Genomic DNA, 21,637 nt, shown 5'->3' on the forward strand with positions numbered 1-21,637 from the left:
AGAAAATATATATCGCGATAAACGTCACTTGAAAACAGGCAAAAATAAAAAATGGAATAAGTGTTTTTCTGGAATATAAACTTTTCAATGAATCTGAAACGAACAAAATTTTGAAAAAAAAAACACAAAGTCAATTTTTCTAAAAGGTTCTCTGAAAACTGTAACTGTCATGTCCTTACTGAATTGGATTTCAAAAAACTGTTACCAACTTACCAATATCACGATGATGAGGACAGTTCTGATATTCAATCAAAGTACTTTGAATAGGATTAGAAACAACAGTCTCTTTTTTCTCTTTATCAACATCTTTTTGTTCTGTTTTACTCTCGCTTGGAGGAGAAGTCATCAAATTTGTCTCGGCAACATTGTTCAACATACTACTTAATTTTTTTGTACAAAAATGGGACAACCTTCTACATAGAAGTTCTGACTGAACAAATTCGTCTAAATACTGTAACGTAAGAGGTAAAAATAATCTCAACATTCCATCATCTGCAGGCTGCGATTTCTGTTTTTCCAACAGATCAATAATCCAATTCAACACTTCTTGCCTATCCATCAAACCTTGAACAAAATACAATTAGAAAAAAATAAACTTATGCCTAAACACAATACCTTCTTCATATAAGTATTTCAGAAGTCTAATACAATATGTCCAATGTCGGACTGCAAGTTTTTGTTCAGTCTCCATAGTGTGAACAGCATTCAATGTTGCATTAGCTGGAGGTGGTTTTTCTACTTGCGAGTAAAACTCCTGCAGTTTTGGAATTTGGTCTTTGAGAAATTTCAGTGTTGTACTAGTCCATTCTGAAAAAAAAGTCAATCGTTAATTTAATACACAAAATGCAAGTTGCGAGAAGAACCTACAAACATAAGATCATCTGGCATTTTCAATATTTTATGAATATTCTGAAGTACACGCTAACTCATTTCATCTTATATACAATTCCATAAGAGCATTTTCTTTAGACCTATAAACTCTATATAGTACATCTATCTGATATTACTGCTCTCAATGTGTAAAGACTAAGTAATGAACTTGGAATCCTTTATCCAAAATGATAAACAAATGTTTTGAGACAGTTTTTTTTTCATTTTACCACAGAATATTTATAAAAGTTACTTTTACCTTGTCATATATGAATTTGAATGTAATTATCGTAGCTTCAGTTTTGAATACATTCAACTTCAGTTTACTTTTAAGATATTTTTCTTAACCTTTATCTTAATTGTTTTCTGATTATAATTGTTCAATTATCATTACATGCATACATCAAAATAATGTTTGAGAAATACAAAGAGAATATTTTTATACCAGTAGTTGGATCAGGCATTTGACGTTTCTTGATTTTGGTTTCTGAAACAGCAACTGTGTATGCGGAGCTAAGCTTTATGAACCAAGCTGCCCTGAGCATGGGGACTTGATATTCAGTGAGCATCATATAAATCTCTTCTTTCTTATTGAAATTTGGAGCTCTTTTGGCCAGATTCATCAAGGGCTTGTTACCAGAAAGATCTTTGAACCAAGCTTCTATGTAATTCTTTGTTCTGTTGGTTACAGGCCAGAAGTTATCTTTGGGATTGATTTGTTGTCTCTTACGTCCCGAATCAGGAAGCATAGAAAGTTCCTCCTTACGAGCAATAATTCCACTGAAGTAGGCCCCAACCTAAACAATATTATATTAGAATGAAAGTGAAGAAACCATGGCAATCTGATGAAAATTCAATATTACCTTGTTAGCATTAACATTACAGTTTCTGGCAGTTCCAAACTCATCGCTTAAATGGGTCATGGTGAGAAATCCTTGTTTAACGTTAATACTAGTGAGTTCATCTTCTTTTTGTTTTGGTTCTTGGGGGTATACATCTGGAGGCCCAATCCGAGGCTTTTTCAAAGGCCTTTTTTCATATAATAAACTGCTGTTGAACATCTTTCTGTGCTTGAAATTTATTGAAGAGGAACAGTAGAACTATAAACAGAAATTCAAAACCATGAACTCATGATTTGAAAATCAAACATTGCACTTCTCATTCAATAGAGTCCCAATTATAACCATATCGGAATCAATAAACAATATCAGCCTTTAAATAGGTTTCACAGAATAATAAATTATTCTGTATAGGATATTATGTTTATAACTGTTTATTTGTCAAAAACAACCCTGAAAGACAAAGACCGAGAATAATTAACAATGCCGGACAAGGGCATAGAATAATAACTGTGAATATTAAAGGATAAGCTATGGGCAATAAGATAAGTTGAAAGGTAAGGTCTAGAGCTAAAGGCTATAGGCATAGACATATGATAATATGGACTAGGCATATATTTCACCTGCAGATCACACATCGTCTTGGCCACTGCGTCACAGCAGCATGTGATCAATCAAATCCCCGAATTTTTACAATGGAAACACAGAATATTACTATTCTGTAATGGATTATTCAATATTTAAAACATCGTGACGTTAAGTGTATGAGTGACGTGATGCCAGGAAGAGAATCTTTTTATCTTTTTTAGTTGTCGGAGTCACAGGCTATAGGGATTGGAGCATAGAATAGTAAGCGACATTCTGTTATTGGAAGTTGTCAACAATGTTGACGTCTACATCTATTGATGAGGACACTAGTGTTTTAAAAAAATGGTGACATCAAACGAAAACAGCTAATCCAAATATGGAAAATTGCTAATGTTCGTTTGTTCTGAGGTTTGCTGTGTTTTGGGTCGTTTGAATGTGAATTTCTCAGAGTAGTGTTTTTTGTGACAATACAAATTGTTTTCATTCTACCTCCATTTTTCAAATGAGGCACTCATAATTATATCCAAAACATCCACATTATTGTGCAGTAGCTTATAGAGAAAGATAACATGCAATTAACAAGGCATATTACTCATATACTTCAACCAATAAAAACGCGTTAACGTTTCGAATGCACAATAGATGAATCCATCGGTAGACTCAACGGTGAATTTAAAAACTCGTCTTCATTGGCATTATTTGATATTCTGTGATCATGCCACAGATTACTTACAGACATGTAGTCTGTGATCATGTCTTCTGTCACTTTTTCATTTTATATTTTATAAGATTTTTTCCACTTCCAACGTCACACGTGCAATATTTATTTCCATTTGTATCGAAGGATTTGCATATTTTTTACTGCTAAAAAAATATTTAAATTGTTTGTAACTGATTATGGCTGACGCGGGTGGTGAAACTCTATCAAAAAAGTAAGTTTTTGCCTGCAAGGATGTAAGGAACCAATATATAATTCAGTCAAATGAGATAACCTATAAAATGTTGCAATCTGTGACTTCAGTGAGGAAACAGTTTTTCTCAACAACAATAAAACAATTTGGAAAACATAGAAGGTATGTTCTATCAATGAAGACGTGAACTAATTACATTGTATCTTCCTTTCAGTGAGCTCAAAAGAAGGCTGAAAGCTGAACAGAAAGCTAAAGAAAAAGCAGAAAAAGCAGCAACTAACCCAGTTGAATCTCTGAAACCAAAAGAAACTAAAATATCTCAAGCTGAGGTTAGTCCCAATGAATATTTCAAACTTAGAACTAGTGCAATTGCAAACCTCAAAGCTCTGGGTGGCGAAAACTCCCCCTACCCTCACAAATTTCATGTTTCAATTTCATTAGAAGAATTCATTGCAAAATACTCAGCCTTGAATGATGGGGAGTCTCTTGAAAATGAACATCTATCTGTTGCGGGTCGAATACATGCTATTAGAGAATCTAGTTCTAAACTGGTATTCTATGATTTGAGAGGAGAGGGTACTAAAATACAAGTAATGGCAACGGCTCGCCAATATGCAGATGAGAGTAAATTTGTAGAAGACACAGATAAAATTAGAAGGGGAGACATAATAGGTATTGAAGGAATACCAGCTAAGACAAAGAAAGGAGAACTCTCTATAATACCAAAAAAAATTAAGCTACTATCCCCCTGTCTTCACATGTTACCTCATCTACATTATGGACTTAAAGATAAAGAAACAAGGTTCAGACAAAGGTACTTAGATTTAATTTTGAATAATCGCGTTCGTAAGATTTTTGAAGTAAGGGCAAAAATTATTGCCTACGTCAGAAGGTTCCTAGATGAGATGGGCTTCCTTGAAATTGAAACTCCTATGATGAACATGATTGCTGGTGGAGCCACTGCTAAACCTTTCATCACTCATCATAATGAACTCAATATGGATCTGTATATGCGCATAGCTCCTGAGTTATACCATAAAATATTGGTTGTTGGAGGTCTAGATCGAGTTTATGAAATTGGAAGACAGTTCCGAAACGAAGGTATAGATTTAACTCACAATCCTGAGTTTACTACTTGTGAGTTTTATATGGCTTATGCTGACTATAATGACCTTATAAGTATTACTGAAACGATGGTGTCTGGCATGGTTCACAGTATACATGGCACTTACAAAATAAAGTACCATCCCGAGGGTCTCGAAGGGGAAGAAGTTGAAATCGACTTTACCCCACCCTTCAAACGTATTCGCATGATACCAGCTCTTGAAGAAGCTCTGAAAGTAAAGTTTCCCCCACCGACTGAGTTTTCTTCAGAAGAAACTAACAAGTTCCTTAGCGATTTATGTATAAAGAACAATGTGGAGTGCCCTGCACCCCGAACGACTGCAAGATTGCTGGACAAGCTTGTGGGAGATTTTATTGAGGAGCAGTGCATCAATCCGTCTTTCATCATGGAACATCCTCAAATCATGAGCCCTTTGGCCAAATGGCATAGGTCAATCCCTGGATTAACAGAACGTTTTGAATTATTTGTTATGAAAAAAGAAGTCTGTAATGCTTATACGGAGTTGAATGACCCAGTGGTTCAGAGGCAAAGGTTTGAGCAACAGGCAGCAGATAAGGCAGCGGGAGATGATGAAGCACAGTTGGTCGATGAAGATTTCTGCAAGGCTTTGGAGTACGGGCTGCCCCCTACCGCCGGTTGGGGTATGGGAATTGATAGATTGACGATGTTTTTAACAGATAACAATAATATAAAGGTGAGTTATGGTATTTGATGTATACTTTTGAATTTTTAACATTACACAAAAGGAAAAAATAATGAAATCATATAAATATTGAGAATACTAAAAATACCAAGACAGTTGGTTGAAAAAAAAATTCAATTCACAATTATTTGTTTTCTTCTCTAAGAAACATTGTCAACCACATTCCAATAAAAATTTTATGGGTTAATTAGTAAATTTATGATTGACTGGAGTTTTTACTCACATATCTGCCGAATATTTTCAATGGAAAAGAAACAATTTATTCAATATTCCATTTGGAAAAAAATTGTGTACCAAAATAATGCTATTCAACTTTTCAGGAAGTTCTGCTCTTTCCAGCAATGAAGCCTGATGATCCAAACAAGAATAAGGAAGATGAAGTAGTTAATAAAGCTGAAAAGTAATTTTTCAATAACAGTTTTTATTTATATATCTTCATTTTAATTCATGTACAACAAAAAGAATGAAAAATACAAAAGAAAACTTTTGTTTACATTATATTTCCTCTTTAATTTGTTTCCATATCTTCCAGCAAGAAATGTTTCATTGAAAATATAAGCTGTCTATGGTTTTTGTAATGATTTATAAAGAAAGTGAAAATGTCTAAAGTTTATTCTTTTCCTATTTTTTTTTAAAGAGTTTTTGATAGGAAACCTAATAGCAGAAAAGAGTTTCCCATTATTATTTCTCATGAATAAATAAATAACATCATGATTGTTTCATAAATTGAAAATAGATTAGTATTGTCCACCTGCCTAATTCATCTGAAATCTGAATAAAAAAAATTACTGAAAGAGAGTTATATGTTTAATGTCATAGGAAATACATCTTGTCAACAAACATTTTTGTACTGAAATGTAGTGTATCGCTATATAACAATAATAAATAAATAAACACATGAGCAAATATACATGCAATGTGTTTGTTGAAATGTAACCTTGTACATGAGTAAAAACTGCTCACGAACAGCAACCCTTTTCTTTATATGCGTTTCTACACCCAAGCTGGTGTCTTCAGCTACTAAAGACGGTAACTTGGTTGGTAAAATTCGCACCGGGAACTGTGTTGCAGTTCTAGTGTTTGTTTTGGATTTATCTACGCCAGAGGTATCTCCTACATTGTTCTCGAAATAATCTTCTAGGGAGCATCATGGTTATTCACAGTCCGTCAGTCTAGTAAAGTTGCAGAAGACTTCATAGTATTTTCAAACTTGTTCACAATTTATAATTTCTTCAGCAACTGAAATATTTTTAAAATGGCCACTCTCAAAATATTACAACAGAGAAGATACTTTACTTTTCTTATATAATACTTATAACTTTTCCCTACAACTTTGAGAGAAAATTTCTATTTCATCCATTCAATTAAAGTTTTACTTACCTCAACTTTTTTAATAAGAGTGGAACTCTCATACCATGCATATCTATTGTGTAACTTGGTAGATGTATTATCATATTAGACAACTGAGAACATATGCAATATAATGGGTGATCTTCAAACTGAATCGGTCATAACTGATGAGATATTAGCTGTATCTGTTCACTAAAATCTGCTAGTTATCTTTCTCAAAATAACTTGCATATACAAGGTTTGAATAACATGTAGTAGCATGGCAAGAACATTATCTCTGAATAGATACTTGATGAAACTATAATACACAATAATGTGAAAACTACAAAATTCTTTCTTAGATTTATAAGTAGTCGGCAAATAATTCCTGTCCTATAACAATAACAGAAAAACTGTAATATTTTGTTTGTCTGCTTAATAAGAACAAAAATCGTTTTATGCCCCGAAAGAATTTTGAGGTATCAATTTCTAAACTATCCATTTCACGCAAAAATACTTATATTATCCAAGTCTTTGATACTCGTCAAGAGGATCAAAATTGGTTTCATAAAATTTTTGGATATTTTCAATCGTTTATACTGAAAATTATTTTTTTTATTTTCCAATTGTTCACCAATATTTCAGCAACTATAGCAATAATAAATAATAATAATATCAATTTATTTTCATATGATCATTACATAGAAAACAAGTCATAAAAAAACTGTAATGAAGAATCATCAACTAATCGAAATCTCCAGTATTTCCAAGTTGTCTCCAGTCGAAAATTTTCTGAATCCATAAAAACTAACAAATTCTCAAGTTTTTCCAAACTATTAGAGATTTGAAAAACGTTTCGTATATGTTTTGAAGATCATTTGGATATACATGAAATTTCGGATATTTCCAGTCGTTTGAAAAATAAATGAAAAGAACTAATATTTCATCATATCCCCCATACTATCTTAGCTAGTGAAAACAATTTCAAATATTTTTTGGTAAAATTATCACCATCAACGATGGTTGTAATTTCGGATACATGTCTCTTTTCGTTCTTGAAAAAATGTCAGAATCACGACAGAACTTTTCGATTCAAAACAACTTCTCCACAGTAACCATGGGTCAGTCTCGTCAAATAAAAAAATCTGTTTAATAATAAAAATCCTTTTATTGATCTAAACTTTCACGAGTCAGTAATTCCAGAAATGTCTGATGTGAAATCAAACAGTACCACAAAGAAATGTTCACACATTTTCATTCAATTTTCTAATTAAAGCTCTTGGCAGTGAAGTTCATACATCTTCATCTTCTATAATTGGTGTTGTTGAGTTGTAGTGCTCCCCTAGCCTATAGAGATGTCTGTGGTAGGTCAAAATTAATTCAGGCCCTCTGAATTGCTCACCCTGTAATGTCGGTGGTCCTGTTGCCTGAATAACTTTGATAGGACTAGTAAGGATATTTGAGAGAGCTCTTAGTTCCAGTTGTCCACCCCAGAGTTTTGTTGTGGCTACATCTTTACAGTAGTTTTCAAACTGTTCTTCACTAACAATCTCTGATTCGTCTAATTCATTGCACATAAAGGGAAGAAATTCATCTTTGTTTTTTCGCATGAATTCGGCAGTTACTTTCCGTAATTCATTTACAGAGTGTGTAGACCTACCTGTTATTTGCAGCTGATGATTTACTGCTAGATATAAGCAATTACCATCGGCTGGAATATTATGAAGTTTTAACTTCATCGACTTGAGAACTTGTTTGATAGCATTGGTTTCTAAAAGCCTGGGTCCTTCTTTATTCTTCTCTGCTTGTTCTGCAATACGTTTCTCCCGTTCTTTAGCTTCAAATTCCTTTTTATTTCTACGTTTTTGAGCTCTTGAAACTCGAATATTACCTTCAGGTTCCGTCTCATGACTATCAAATTGCTCATTAGTATTTTCATTTACTGCAGAAATCTCAAACTCGGAGGGCTCCTGGCTAACTTCAGATTGTTTTTCCAATTGGCTGAGTTCTTCTTTATGTTTTGTATCGAGTTCAATTTCTAATTTGGATATCTCATCACTAATCTCTTTCTTTTTTTTCTTGTCACCCTTTGGGACACTCTTTTTCAATGACTGTATTTTAGAAAACAAATCTTTTTTTTCTTGTTTATGTCTTTTCAGTATGTCCTCTTCTGTGTTAACGATATCACCTAGATCCATAATTACTTCTTTTTCAAAAATAAAAGAAAAACACTCCAAAAAGGTTATCAAAAAGTAGGGTTAGAGTTGCCGGTAATGCAATGTTGTCTGAATGTCGATTGGTGGGGTTAAGTGTTTCACACAGTATCACGAAACATTATTCCATGATCATCTTATTGCTCCTTCAAATGAGGTTCTTGTTCTTCTTCTCATTTTTATTGTTCTAACTGGCATCTTGCCAGTGACGTTGAAATTCCTATCCGCCTATTGGCAGAGTATTATAATAATATCTTCGAAGTGCAATAAGGATCATGGAACACTATACCGATAACGTAAGAAGAACTGCTCGCTCCTATAAGAGAGCACAAAAATGTAAACAATTAAAATTGCTACATTGAAAACGTCGAAAAATTTTGAGTGTTTTTTTTCCTCTCGCAAGCAGGCCGTGAACTTAACAGATCCAGATTCTCATTAGTTGAAGCCGACAAACGACAGAAAACAAATCGTTTCTGAAATTCTTACAGAAGAAAAATAACTTACTGTTCTATGTCACAAATTAGACTGAGGAATATAAAAAACAGTGATGAGGTCGGACATTTTGTTTCTTCCAACCCGTACCTTTCGATGTCGCCGCCTTGTTTCGTCCTGATAAAAAGGAAGAGGTCACCGAAATTGGCTTTCTTAGAACAAATGAACCGCTCTGGAGTGTCCCTTCTGATTGTTTACTGTATCATAATTTTTTCCGGTGACGGAAGAGGCGAAAACATACTAACAAATATGATATTTGAAGTTGTCAGTGAGGAATGCTTCAATGTTGAGACGGGTACATGACATATTCATAGATGCCTTCACTAACCATTTCTAAGTTATCCTGAGCGATTTCAGAGTTAAGGTCTTTCTGCTAGGTCTCAAGCAATTTCGCATAGATGCGAGTCATTGTTTAAACCTTATTCTAAATTTTCCAAAACAGCAATTTTCGGTAATACGAGATCATGAACAATCACTCGACGATCGTGTGTTTATTTGTAATGTTTGTTGTCACTGTCAACAGATATGCTGTACAGTTCCTTTATCTGTGGTGGGCCCTTATTTTCATTCCCAAAAGCATGCTATATAATTTCAATCATCTCTGTTTAACTTTTGTCGAAAATTAACTAAAACTTGGATGCAAATACGTTGATTTGCCGGTCTAATATTATGTGCTACAGCCACAGTATAGTTTTACCATTCTACTATGCTACACCTATCAGAGAGTTCATGATGGACTGATAACGTTTATAAGCCGTTAATGGCAATCAAGCTGTCTGGCGCGAAGATATGAACGCATATCGGATACTTTTGGAACACACCTTGTGTAGAATAACTACCTACTGCGGTGCCCCTGCATTCACGGTATCATCAAGTTCTGGCAGCAGATTTCTGAAACAAGTAAACGCATCGTCCAACTCCTCATTTTTGTCGATTATACACAAGGTTGAATATCGCTGAAGTTGTGTCACATCATGGTATACAAGAATATATTTAGAGGGATTACGGTTTTTCAGTCTTCTCGATGAGAACAACTGTGTTTTATAGTTTTCTATGCCAGGTTTTGTGAAATATATATTTTCGCTAATTCTGTCAATGGAGACTAGTACTCTTTTCCACTTTTTCTCTTCCAAGGCAGCATCTTCATAACGCTGTTACACCTTGAACCCAGAACACAGAAAGTGAATTATGTTTTTTGAGAATACCTACAATTATGAGACGTATTTTTTCTATTACTTTAAATTTATTCTGTGAGATCATAGCAGCCATTGAGGATTCGAATTAGATATCTGGTGCGGTTAACTTTCCTGTTTACTTCAATCTTTCTTTAGTTTAGAGCTCTTGCTCATAATGTCATTTAGGTATCATCTTCATAACGCTGTTACACCTTGAACCCAGAACACAGAAAGTGAATTATGTTTTTTGAGAATACCTACAATTATGAGACGTATTTTTTCTATTACTTTAAATTTATTCTGTGAGATCATAGCAGCCATTGAGGATTCGAATTAGATATCTGGTGCGGTTAACTTTCCTGTTTACTTCAATCTTTCTTTAGTTTAGAGCTCTTGCTCATAATGTCATTTAGGTATCTGTTCGTTGAGTTTGAGTTATTAATCTTTGACAGAACTATGTGACATTGACTAGTAGGCGTTTTGTTTTGTAACTTTAGGTTATGTTTTATGTCCAAAGTCTAAAGTTTTAAATTAGGTCTGGGTCAAAGTCCAAAATATTAAATATATGTTCAGTCGTTCAGTTTGTTTTTTTATTAGACGAATATCTGGCTGACGAGTGGGGGTTTCGGGGTTGGTTTTTTCATTTAGAAGGAATAATCAGTGAAAATAAAAATGTCGAACATAAGGCTTTTTGGGACACTCGCTAGAATTTCCAAAAATAACATCAAATTCAATTACAGATGTAAGTAGGATATCCATTAGTTAGCTATGTGCAATATTTATTGTGTACTTTGAACTAAAATAATTTCAAATAGGAGAAAAATAATCACACTCTCCCTCTTGAGTACTCAAAAGGCAGGTGCCAATAGCACAACTAGGAGAGCATTAATCATCAAAATGCACAAACTATTATATAGGGTCAGCATGAAGTTCTCAACCATAAGAGTTCTGATATTGTTTAAATTCATAAAAAAAATCTACTTATGAGCTGGAAAATATCACTAGTGACACATTTTTACAAGATATTTCATCACTGCAACCATGGAATATTGATGGAAAAATTGTGTTGCTTTGGAAATGCATGTAAACTTTTAACCCCCGTTATCAAGTTATCAAGAATAACTACCTTATAAAAGTATTCATGACCTACTTTATTTTTTAATTCTAATAAATTTTCATACACAAAAACTGCTGACAAGTTTTCCCAACACAAATGTATTAGAGTATTATTATAACTTTTATAATCATCTGATGAAAGTAACTTGCGTAACTTGAGGAAAATCATTTTTCTTTGGTAATTTTTTTTCAATTCAATTTTCAAATATTCAAGAAGTGAAAATTATTCAACATACCGATATTTGCACCCCTTAAACCAATACTGATAATGGCATTGATCTGTGAGACTCCTTTGTGATCTAAAATGAAACAATAACATATATTGCAATTATTTAAACATCAGATCAGGAAAAAAAATACAGCACACAAAGTAAAACACGGATAAATACAATTTTTTTCATAAATGATCTTTCTCGTTCATTAAAAAAAAATATAGGTCAATAATTTTTTGATGAAAATAGACTAAATCATTCATTTTCATACCCCCTTGCACTGAATTCATTTACTTATCAATAATGGAAAGAAATCATTCATTGAAAATTATTTTCTTCTGAATATTTCAATTATTTGGTACCTCACCAGAACTGTGAAAAACTATTTTCCACACATTTTGCTTACCAAGTCAGCATCATCAGATGATGATTGCAGTTGTTAACTTGGTTCTGTGTTGGAAAAGTATTTCATTGAGTTGATTGTTTCATTAAATAATTCCATATGTGAATTTGATCTTTTATTATGGATGGTTTTTTATTCCAGTCCATGGCAGAAACATGTCATCTGTAGATCTGAAACATTTCAAGTTGAAAGTGGTTGATAATGTAGGAGTTATAACAATTGATTCACCTGGAGTAAAAGTAAGTTATTTTATATAAATTTCTCAAAATACAACTTTCAATCCTCAAGCCTATAGCACCGACATGGAAACAACTACGGTTTTTCTCCAGCCAAGCTTTTGATCTGTCATTTTCGTACTTTAATTATGGAGATTGCCTTATATTAGTAATTTTTGAAATGAGAAAACTTAACAAACATGTGTATAAATTGATGATAATAAGAATATGGAAATAAAAAAAAATGCAGGTCAGGTAGAGCAAATATTGGGATTCGGGACTAATAAATGTAAAAAAAACTGGTGTGAAGACACCAGACTAACCTAACACACTTAATCTCGAAACGCCCCAACATGCTAAAGCAGAGGCATACAAGTATAATATTGATGTACATATCTATGAAATACTGCAAAACATTTAATAGAATCCAAGAAATCGATATTTCCAAGAGAAATAAAATCCAATATCACCATTATATTAAATAAACCCAAATAGTCCCCCTGAAAAAATTTGCACGACTTGAAATAATTTCAGCCCTGTTAACAAACAATTATTTTTCTTCATGAAAAAACTATTCTAACATTACCAAATTTTCACAGAATACCAACAACTGAACTTAGTTCACTTTCCATGGAAAAATTTCAACTGTCCGAGATGCATAGTTTCCAGTGAAATCATTTTTCCAACTTCACTAAATTCTCACAGAATATTCCTAGGTAATCCTTGTATGATATGTAATGAAAAATCATGACTTTTCCAAGGGAGTAGGTAGTAATAGCTTCAAATGTCGTAACAAATAAATATTTTTTTTCATGAAAAAATGTTCTAGCATCACTAAATTTTCATAGAGTATCAAAGACTGAATTTAGTTTATTTTTCATTGGAAAATTCCTACTGCCCGAAAAGATTTGAGGTGACAATATTTACCCCCACAATTTAAAATCAAAATCTACCAAGTTTTTGAATCTCAATATTACCTTTTCTGTTTTAAGGTTAAGTATAAGGACGAAATAGTTTTTTTTTTCATAATATTATTTTTATTACCATAATTTTGCATTGAAAAACTGTTGAAATTTATGGCAAATGTATTTATCATGGTCCCTGAATTGTATAAACACCTACTAGCAGAAAATGTCCATGATGAAAGTGAGATGTTGCCAGATTGAAACTGTGGCTGGAAAAAATTATGTTTTCAAGTGAGCCTAATTCATAACAGAGTCCTTCAAATTTGAATTCATCAAATTAAGATATGAAAGATGACTGAACTTGTTTTCCATGGGTTTAGATAAAATGACATCTGTCAGTCATATTTTTACTAGTTTTTAATGAAATATCTTTAGTATGAGCATACTGGTTATTGGAACTTCGATATTGATAAGAAGAAGTGATGGTAGAGTTCAACCTGCTGTTGTATCTTCAGTGGACTATGAACTACAATATGTCAATGTCGAGTGGTTTGAAAATGGGGAAATAAAAGGAAAAGAAATTCATTTCAGTAGTATACAAACTTTAAATCCAGATATTGTTATTGCCACTTCAAGGAATAGGGAAAATCATAGTACAGGCTGTTTCAATAAAATTGATGATAGCTTTGTCAACAAAAATAAGAGACATTCATCAGTTGGTCAAGAAAACCGAGTGCAATCTGCAAAACCAAGATTAACTCAAAGTTATGCAAAGAACCCTTCAACAATAGCAACTGAGCTCGTTGTAGAAGGTAAACGTTTACCCAATCCCAAAACCAGCCGTTCAGTTAGTGAAAATCTGTCAAAGTTCAAAGAAAGTGCTACTTTGAAAAAGTTGAACAAACTGGAGCAAGACCGAATAGAGAGAAGAAAGAAGAATGCTGAAGTGAAAGCAGAGAAAGAAGAGTTTTATAGAAAGAATCGCAACAATCCTCACTGGGAACTGTTGAACATGATTGTGCAGTACCGAAACACTATAGAATTCAATCCTTTATCGAACGCAGATGCGATTGAAGATCATTTAATAACAGTTGCTGTAAGAAAGAGACCTCTCAACGATGCCGATATGCAGAAAAAAGAAATTGATATTATCACCATTCCCAGTAAAAAACAGTTGATTGTGCACGAGCCTAAATACAAAGTGGATTTAACCAAATACCTCGAAAATCATACATTTACCTTTGATTATACTTTTGATGATAATAGCACGAATGAGATTGTATACAGATATACCGCCCAACCCCTGGTGAAGACAGTTTTTCAGGGGGGATTTGCAACTTGCTTTGCCTATGGACAAACGGGGTCAGGAAAAACTTACACAATGAGCGGAAATTTGGCGGATCCTAAGGCAAGAGGAATCTACGCTCTCACTGCTGCTGATATCTTCAAGGAAGTACACTCCCAGAAATACAAACACTCAGCTCTAAGTGTTTCATGTAGTTTTTTTGAAATTTACGTTAAAAAAGTATCTGATTTATTGAACAGTAAAAAGTGTCTGAAAATACTAGAAGATGGTCGGCAGCAAGTGCAAATAGTGGGATTGACAGAAAAAATTGTTAACTCTGTTGATGAAGTCTTACAGCTGATAAAATTAGGCAACGAAGAACGTGCTTCAGGACAAACCTCAGCGAATTCAAACTCCTCTAGATCACATGCTGTTTTTCAGATTTACCTTCGTAGTGATGATGGCTCTAAAAAGCTACACGGAAAGTTTTCTCTTATTGACCTGGCAGGAAACGAGCGAGGTGCTGATACATTTTCCTCATCTAAAATAACCAGACTGGAAGGGTCAGAAATTAATCAGTCGTTACTTTCTCTGAAAGAATGTATTCGAGCTTTGGGAAGAAAAGGTACTCACTTACCTTTCAGAGGTTCCAAACTGACGCAAGTACTTCGAGATTCCTTTGTGGGGGCCAATTCTAAGACGTGCATGATTGCTATGGTCTCACCTGGAGTCAGTTCATGCGAAAACACTTTGAACACCCTTCGCTATGCCGATAGGGTTAAAGAGTTGGGAGGTTGTGAAATTCATTTGAATAAGTCTTCGGAAAACGATTTTAATGACGCTTCTACTAGTTTTTACAGTTCTCACAGTATCACTGCTTCCCCAAATCAGAAGAGTTTCGAAAAAATAGAGAAACCAAGAAAAATGAAACTTGAGGACAGGATAATAGGTATGCACAAAGAAGTAGTGAGAAAACTGAAGAAGAGTTCCCAAGAAGCTGAAGAGCTGTTGTTAACTTCAAAATATGATGTAGAGAAGTACAATATGAATTGGAACATGTTAATTGAAGATGTTGTTACTTATTTGAGGAAGGCCAAAATATGACACTAGTAGCTGTTTCATATGAAATTTTTAACTGCAGATGTAGTTTCATTAAAAAATTGTTGATGAGTGATTTAATCTTATTTTAAACTTCTGTAGTAATATTTTCATCTGTTATACATAATAATAATTTTGCAGTTTTTTTATCGAAGCTATATAGCTACTAGAGTTTGGACAAATATAGTATGACTTGATCTTACTCATTTCACGAATTAAAGTCATAGAAAAGGAGTCAGAAAAAATCAAATTGTAAAATCATTTAATCCTAACAAAATTATAATTCCAACATTGAGAATCTATTTTCTTTTCGCTCCAGCTTTGTTCCTTTCCTTGTGAATGATCCCTTTGTCCAATGTTAAAGGTGCCAGGTAAAATCAAAATTCTGATTCAAAGCAACACTGTAACTGTAATAATTTCTAGGTCAACTCTTTCAACGAAGAAGTGATGAACGAATTCAAGTCCCTGCTTCCAACTATAGAATCCAACTCTCAGATTCAAGCGTGTGTTCTAATTTCTGGGAAACCAGGATGCTTCATTGCGGGAGCAGACATTACCATGCTGGAAGCAAGCAAGTCTGCAGAAGAGACGACAGCAAAATCTTCGGAAGGACAGAAAATTCTAGATGCTGTTGAAAAAAGTAAAAAGCCTTTTGTTTCTGCCATCCAAGGTGTTTGCCTGGGGCTGGGATTTGAAACTGCGCTGGCTACCCACTACAGGATTGCTGTTAAAGACAGGAGTACAGCACTAGGTTTTCCAGAAGTTATGCTGGGACTTTTGCCAGGTCATTATAGTAAATTATTGCTGTGTCCATTGGGTGTTCAATTGAAAACGTACTGAAAGCCTTAATTGCCAAGGAATGAAAAAAAAAATCTAAAAACATGTCCAGTTTGTTGGTAAGCAGGACTATAAGTAGGGGTACTGTTACAAATTGAAAAAAAAAAGGGGGAATGGGTTTTGAGTGATACAAATTGAAATGAGCTTTCAGGTTCTATCCTTGGGAATTTTGCCTTACAGTACATTTTTGATAGTCCACTCTGTATTGAAGTGAAAAGATGGAATACTATTGTTTTCATTTTTAAAATATATGAATTCAGGTGCTGGCGGTACTCAAAGACTTCCAAGACATCTTTCTATTCCAAATGCCTTGGACTTTATGCTTACCGGCAAGAACATGAGGGCAGACAAAGCGAAAAAGATGGGAGTGGTAGATCTACTTGTTGAATCGTTGGGACCTGGCCTTGATACTCCTGCAGAAAATACACGAAGATATTTGGAAATGGTTGCAATTGACATTGCCAAACAACTGGCTTCTGGTAAACTGAAAGTAAATAGAGATAAGAGCCTCACTGATAAAGTGTTAGCTTACGCACTGCAGTACAACTGGGTGAAAGATCAAATATTCAAGAAAGCGAAGGGTCAAGTAATGAAAATGACTGGAGGACTATATCCAGCACCTTTGAGGGTAAGACAATAACAATTCATTCGATCATTTTGTTACAAAAGCACTTAAAGTAATAATAATAATAATAATATTTATTCATCCTTAAAGACGTTACAAACGTATAGGATAGGTCAGTATTAAGCACATAAAAATCACATCAAACGATAAAATTGTAGATCAGTAGATAAAAATAATACAATAAAAATGTATACAATAAAAGTCAGAATTACAAAAATTGAAACAATTGTTATAAAAATTGAATATGTCATGCCAAAGCCGCATGAACCCATTCAGTCGAGATGGTCCGAGAGAAATTCACCAATACTATAGTAGGCCTTAGAAAGAAGCAATGTTTTAACTGCTTTTTTAAATTCTACAGTTTTCATTTGTTTGAAATGGTCTGGTAACCGATTGAATAATTTTATTCCCATATATTTGGGAGAATGTTCGAATTTTATAGTTTTATGTTTAGGAATGCTCAACTCCTCTGCATATCGAGTTGGGTAGCTATGATAGAATGAGTTCTTAGTACAGTCTGTTATACATTCGCGAACATATAAAAGTATTTTAAAGATGTAGATGCAGGGAAAGGTTCTGTATCTGTACAGTAGGGAGGGTGAGTGTAAGCCTACGCACTTAGGCCATAGGGAAAGGTTAAAATTTGATGACTAATGAAAAATATCTTGCATGATTCCCTCCAAGGGATGCCTAGTAATTTCCTAATAACTTTTTTTGAGCAATGAAAATCCTATCTTTGTCAACACTGTTTCCCCATAGGATCACGTTATAACTTAGATAGCTATAGACCAGACTGTAATATACATCTAAAATGGCGTGTAAAGGCATACAATTCCTTGAAGAACACTGTAGAACACTGTCTTTTCAATATTGTTGTTCTTGTTATAAAATTTTGTTAGCACTTATTTGGAAGTGTTCAGAATTGAGCAATTATGCTCATACTTTCATGTGAATTTCGTGATAACTCCAGTAACTTTTGACTACTAGTTCACCTATCATTTACCCTATGAGTGTGTGGTATCATCTACATACAATCATTATGTAGTAGTCCTGTACGTATTCAGACAAATTGTTAACAGAGAGAACAAACAATAGTGGTCCCAACTCTGAACCCTGAAGGACTCCTGTTAGTGTCTTCACTTTTATTGTTATTATATCTTCAAGAGAACTTTATCTTGAGGTATTCCTACTTTTCAGATATTGGAAGTTGTGCGAACTAGTCTGGATAAAGGTGAAGCAGTAGGCTTCAAAGAAGAAGCTAAAGCCTTTGGAGATCTTGCTATGACCCCTCAAAGCAAAGGATTGATTGGTTTATTCAGAGGACAGACACAATGTAAAAAGAACCGGTTTGGCAAACCAGCTAAAGAAGTAAAAACCATTGGTGTACTGGGCGCCGGTTTGATGGGAGCCGGCATAGCTCAAGTAAGTGCCGATAAGGGCTATCAGGTTTTATTGAAGGATACAACGTCGGCAGGTTTAGCCAGAGGAGTTAACCAAATATATACCGGGCTTGATGCTGGGGTTAAGAGGAAGAAATATTTAGGGTGAGAGTTTTTGAGCATATTGTACAGTCTATTTTTAATTGTTTTATTTTTTGTTAGACTCGACAGAGACAGATTTATGGCAAATGTCAATGCTACTTTGAGTTATGATGCGTTCAAGAATGCAGATGTGGTAATTGAAGCAGTATTTGAAGATCTGAACATTAAACACAAAGTTCTGAAGGAAGTTGAAGCTATTGTATCTCCAGACTGTATATTTGCTACTAATACCAGTGCTCTCCCGATATCTCATATAGCTGCTGCATCTAAGAGACCAGAAAACGTCATAGGTGATTTTTTTTATTATCAATTAATTCACCTTTCTCTATTGAAAAAAATGTGTGGATGTGAAATGGAAAATTTTGAGCTGTTGCATAGTCTAAGGAGAGAATGGAAAGACAAGTATTGGGTGGATGTGTAATGTATTCAAAGTAATTATAAGTACTTGAATTTTCAAAATTCAAATCACTGGATAGTTGATCAAAAATGGGTTGGGTTGGAATGTGTTTCTTCATATGGAGAATCCTCAGAACTCCTCATATGCAATTCGTAGCGTATACCGGAGGATAAGCACTGAACATCCATCATCCTTGAATTGGGTGATCAGGGACGATGGGTGGGCCTGACCTAATCTAACCTGATCTTGCAGGGTCAGGAGATTCAACATTGGTAGATTTGAAATTGGATTTGTTACAATTTCTATATTAATATTGCCGTTTTTTAAAAACATTTTTGATTGGCTTTTTGCGTCATTCATACAAGTAATTCAGGACAAGTCATCAGTTCATTGAGCAGCTTGAAGCTTCGTGAATTCTTCTGGTTTGCAATAGTTTCAGTCCCATTTCTTGTAATATAATCAAATAGTCATTTGTATTTGAAGACCCCTTGAAAGAACAAAATCTCAAAAATTTATTTTGCACTCTTTCTAAAGATACACAGTGCACATTGTAAAATGGAGACCAAATGATACATGCATATTCTAACTTAGACACCACTAGCGCTAAATAAATTATTTTTAATGCTTCAATGGAAAACCCTGAACAATTACTTAAAATAAGACTTAGTGTTTTGGATGATTTCACGCTTATTTGGTTAATATGGTTTACAAATCTAAGTTGTTGATCAAAATATTATACGGATCTGAATATAAGAAGTTTCTGGGATATTTGTTGTCAAAAGTACTTGCCTTCCTCTGATGTGGAGAAGGTTAATTTGTTCATATTGAGTAAATATTGACACTGGATAAAGGAAAACCATCACTGTGTATTCAGTGATACAGTTTATAAAAAAATATTGTTTTCATAGCTTATCTGATGCTTTTTGTTTATGGTCTTCTGACTTTTTTAAACATCGTTCTTTACAAGTGATCATTGATCTCAAGAAAAAAATGTATATTATTTGTTGGAAGTAACAATTTTGGAGGAAAATCGAAGTTTTGAAAATGACGTGATGTCACTACCATTCAGATTCACTCTCCTTTCAAACCATGTCCGAATATATGACATAACTATTCATTAGTACTACTCGATAAAATATCTTTTTGTTTTGTATTATAAAATGGTTTTTAATTTGGGAACTAACCATCAAATTGACCTAAAAAAGAAGTTGGCAATGTCACATGCAGTCAAACAACAAGAATGAAAGAAGAAGAAAATTTAATTATGCAATATGAATAAGTTTTACAGTGTTGACAAGTTCTTCTTAAATGTTAGTGACTTCACGACCATAGTTTTCAATTGATTTTGGAAAAACTACTGACAAAAAATACATGTAGTATTCACGTATGTGGTTATTCTAATATCAACGGAAAGGTCCATATTAGAGGTATATAATTTAGCGATATTCCATGCCATTTACTGCATAGTTTCATTGATATATCAATCAGGAAGTATTCTGAGTCATATTGTCACCTACTCTCCAAACCTAGTTATTATATTCAATGTGACTAGTCCAATTTATTTTTTTCAGGAATGCATTACTTCTCACCCGTTGATAAAATGCAACTTCTAGAAGTTATAACGACTGATAAAACGAGTAAAGAAGCAATGGCCAGAGCCGTAGCTGTAGGACTGAAACAAGGCAAAATTGTGATCACAGTAGGTGATGGTCCAGGTTTTTATACGACTAGAATATTGTCAGCCATGATGGCTGAATCGATAAGACTGTTACAAGAAGGTGTTGAACCCAAAGATTTAGATTCTCTCTCGAAGAAATTTGGATTCCCCGTCGGAGCTGCAACTCTGGCCGATGAGGTGGGGTTAGATGTTGCTGCACATATTGGCCCAAATCTAGCTAAGGTAAAAGACTACATACATTTTAGAAAATTTCAAGTGATTTCTAATTTTTTTTAGGCGTTTGGTGAAAGATTTAGTGGAGGAGATTTGGGAGTGATGAAAGACATAGTCCAGGCAGGTTTCCTAGGTCGAAAATCTGGAAAAGGGATTTTCATTTATGAAAAAGGATCCAAAAGTAGAGAGGTGAACCCAGAAGCAATGGATATCATCAAGAAGTATTCTGTGGCACCAAAGGGTTCTTTCGAGGATGAAGATAAAACACTTAGGATGATAACCAGATTCGTCAATGAAGCTGTTCTTTGCTTGGAAGAAAAAATCCTGGCTAATCCCCTGGAGGGAGACGTTGGTGCAGTTTTTGGGCTGGGATTTCCCCCATTCACAGGAGGTCCTTTCCGATGGGTAGACCAGTACGGTGCAGGAAAATTGGTTGCTAAAATGGAAATGTTTGCCAATTCATATGGTCTTCCTTTCAAACCTGCTCAGACCCTTGTAGATATGGCTAAAGATTCCAGCAAAAAGTTCCATCCTAACTGAGTTGTTTTCAAATGTATTAATGTGCCTTGTTCGGACTTTTAATTATTTTGTTTTTAGAATAATTTTATACTTTATATCTTATATTACAAAAATATTAAATTAAATACTGTTTTTGTTAAAATGCATGTTTTTTAACTGACTTCAATAAGTGGAAAATTCTCCGTTTGATAATTTATATAGAGCAGAGATGAAACAGATATCCAGTAACTATTTGGTGGCCTAAATACTATCCGGCCAAATACCAGATAACTAGCGCCTATCCAGCCGAAAACTGGATAAAAAATTCTTAGGCAGTTGATTGCTTTATTTAGTTAGTATCACTTGAG

General features: G+C 34.0%; 5 protein-coding genes across 6 annotated transcripts in view; 3 read left to right on the forward strand and 2 right to left on the reverse strand.

Annotated features, from left to right (window-relative positions):
* The window catches only part of kto (mediator complex subunit kohtalo), a 35,806-nt gene extending 33,362 nt beyond the window's left edge, over positions 1-2,444 (reverse strand). Inside the window, 5 exon segments of the mRNA XM_074184573.1 lie at positions 214-564; positions 616-807; positions 1,316-1,667; positions 1,734-1,970; positions 2,333-2,444. Coding sequence (XP_074040674.1) covers positions 214-564; positions 616-807; positions 1,316-1,667; positions 1,734-1,970; positions 2,333-2,347 — 1,147 coding nt within the window. The 5' untranslated portion in view covers positions 2,348-2,444.
* Positions 2,445-3,071: 627 nt separating this feature from the next.
* Positions 3,072-5,535, forward strand: LysRS (Lysyl-tRNA synthetase). 2 transcript variants are annotated; one of them, XM_074184575.1, is made up of 3 exons: positions 3,072-3,229; positions 3,423-5,028; positions 5,358-5,535. In XM_074184575.1, the coding sequence occupies exons 1-3, from the start codon at positions 3,195-3,197 to the stop codon at positions 5,439-5,441; spliced, it is 1,725 nt and encodes a 574-aa protein (XP_074040676.1). In that variant the 5' UTR covers positions 3,072-3,194; the 3' UTR covers positions 5,442-5,535. The 2 variants fall into 2 exon arrangements, with proteins under 2 accessions (XP_074040676.1, XP_074040675.1); XM_074184574.1 differs by lacking the exon at positions 3,072-3,229 and adding an exon at positions 3,236-3,370.
* Positions 5,536-7,514: 1,979 nt separating this feature from the next.
* On the reverse strand, positions 7,515-8,686 carry LOC111505124 (deubiquitinase OTUD6B). The gene has a single exon (XM_023159884.2). The coding sequence runs from the start codon at positions 8,562-8,564 to the stop codon at positions 7,659-7,661; it is 906 nt and encodes a 301-aa protein (XP_023015652.2). The 5' UTR covers positions 8,565-8,686; the 3' UTR covers positions 7,515-7,658.
* A 2,083-nt stretch (positions 8,687-10,769) lies between these two features.
* Mtpalpha (monolysocardiolipin acyltransferase Mtpalpha) lies at positions 10,770-21,432 on the forward strand. Its single transcript, XM_023159862.2, has 8 exons — positions 10,770-10,988; positions 12,119-12,216; positions 15,904-16,264; positions 16,578-16,945; positions 18,140-18,486; positions 18,544-18,773; positions 20,452-20,780; positions 20,835-21,432. The coding sequence occupies exons 1-8, from the start codon at positions 10,919-10,921 to the stop codon at positions 21,309-21,311; spliced, it is 2,280 nt and encodes a 759-aa protein (XP_023015630.2). The 5' UTR covers positions 10,770-10,918; the 3' UTR covers positions 21,312-21,432.
* LOC111505114 (kinesin-like protein Klp10A) lies at positions 13,043-15,556 on the forward strand. Its single transcript, XM_023159872.2, has one exon. It carries the CDS (start codon positions 13,534-13,536, stop codon positions 15,484-15,486), a length of 1,953 nt encoding a protein of 650 aa, XP_023015640.1. The 5' UTR covers positions 13,043-13,533; the 3' UTR covers positions 15,487-15,556.
* Positions 21,433-21,637: the final 205 nt, after the last annotated feature.

This window comes from Leptinotarsa decemlineata, unplaced genomic scaffold (assembly GCF_025532065.1).
Source record: "Leptinotarsa decemlineata unplaced genomic scaffold, Ldec_3_MD MMD2_tig00026354_RagTag_RagTag, whole genome shotgun sequence".
NCBI classification, from domain to species: Eukaryota; Metazoa; Arthropoda; class Insecta; order Coleoptera; family Chrysomelidae; genus Leptinotarsa; species Leptinotarsa decemlineata.

Excerpts from the sequence above, each read along its gene's own strand:
- LysRS (XM_074184574.1), top strand. The coding sequence starts at position 3,297 with ATGTTGCAATCTGTGACTTCAGTGAGGAAACAGTTTTTCTCAACAACA. Across the intron at positions 3,371-3,422 it reads CAATTTGGAAAACATAGAAG|TGAGCTCAAAAGAAGGCTGA; the intron begins GTATGTTCTATC and ends TCTTCCTTTCAG. Across the intron at positions 5,029-5,357 it reads CAGATAACAATAATATAAAG|GAAGTTCTGCTCTTTCCAGC; the intron begins GTGAGTTATGGT and ends TCAACTTTTCAG.
- LOC111505124 (XM_023159884.2), bottom strand. The coding sequence starts at position 8,564 with ATGGATCTAGGTGATATCGTTAACACAGAAGAGGACATACTGAAAAGA.
- Mtpalpha (XM_023159862.2), top strand. The coding sequence starts at position 10,919 with ATGTCGAACATAAGGCTTTTTGGGACACTCGCTAGAATTTCCAAAAAT. Across the intron at positions 16,265-16,577 it reads TATGCTGGGACTTTTGCCAG|GTGCTGGCGGTACTCAAAGA; the intron begins GTCATTATAGTA and ends ATATGAATTCAG. Across the intron at positions 18,487-18,543 it reads AAGAGGAAGAAATATTTAGG|ACTCGACAGAGACAGATTTA; the intron begins GTGAGAGTTTTT and ends ATTTTTTGTTAG.
- LOC111505114 (XM_023159872.2), top strand. The coding sequence starts at position 13,534 with ATGAGCATACTGGTTATTGGAACTTCGATATTGATAAGAAGAAGTGAT.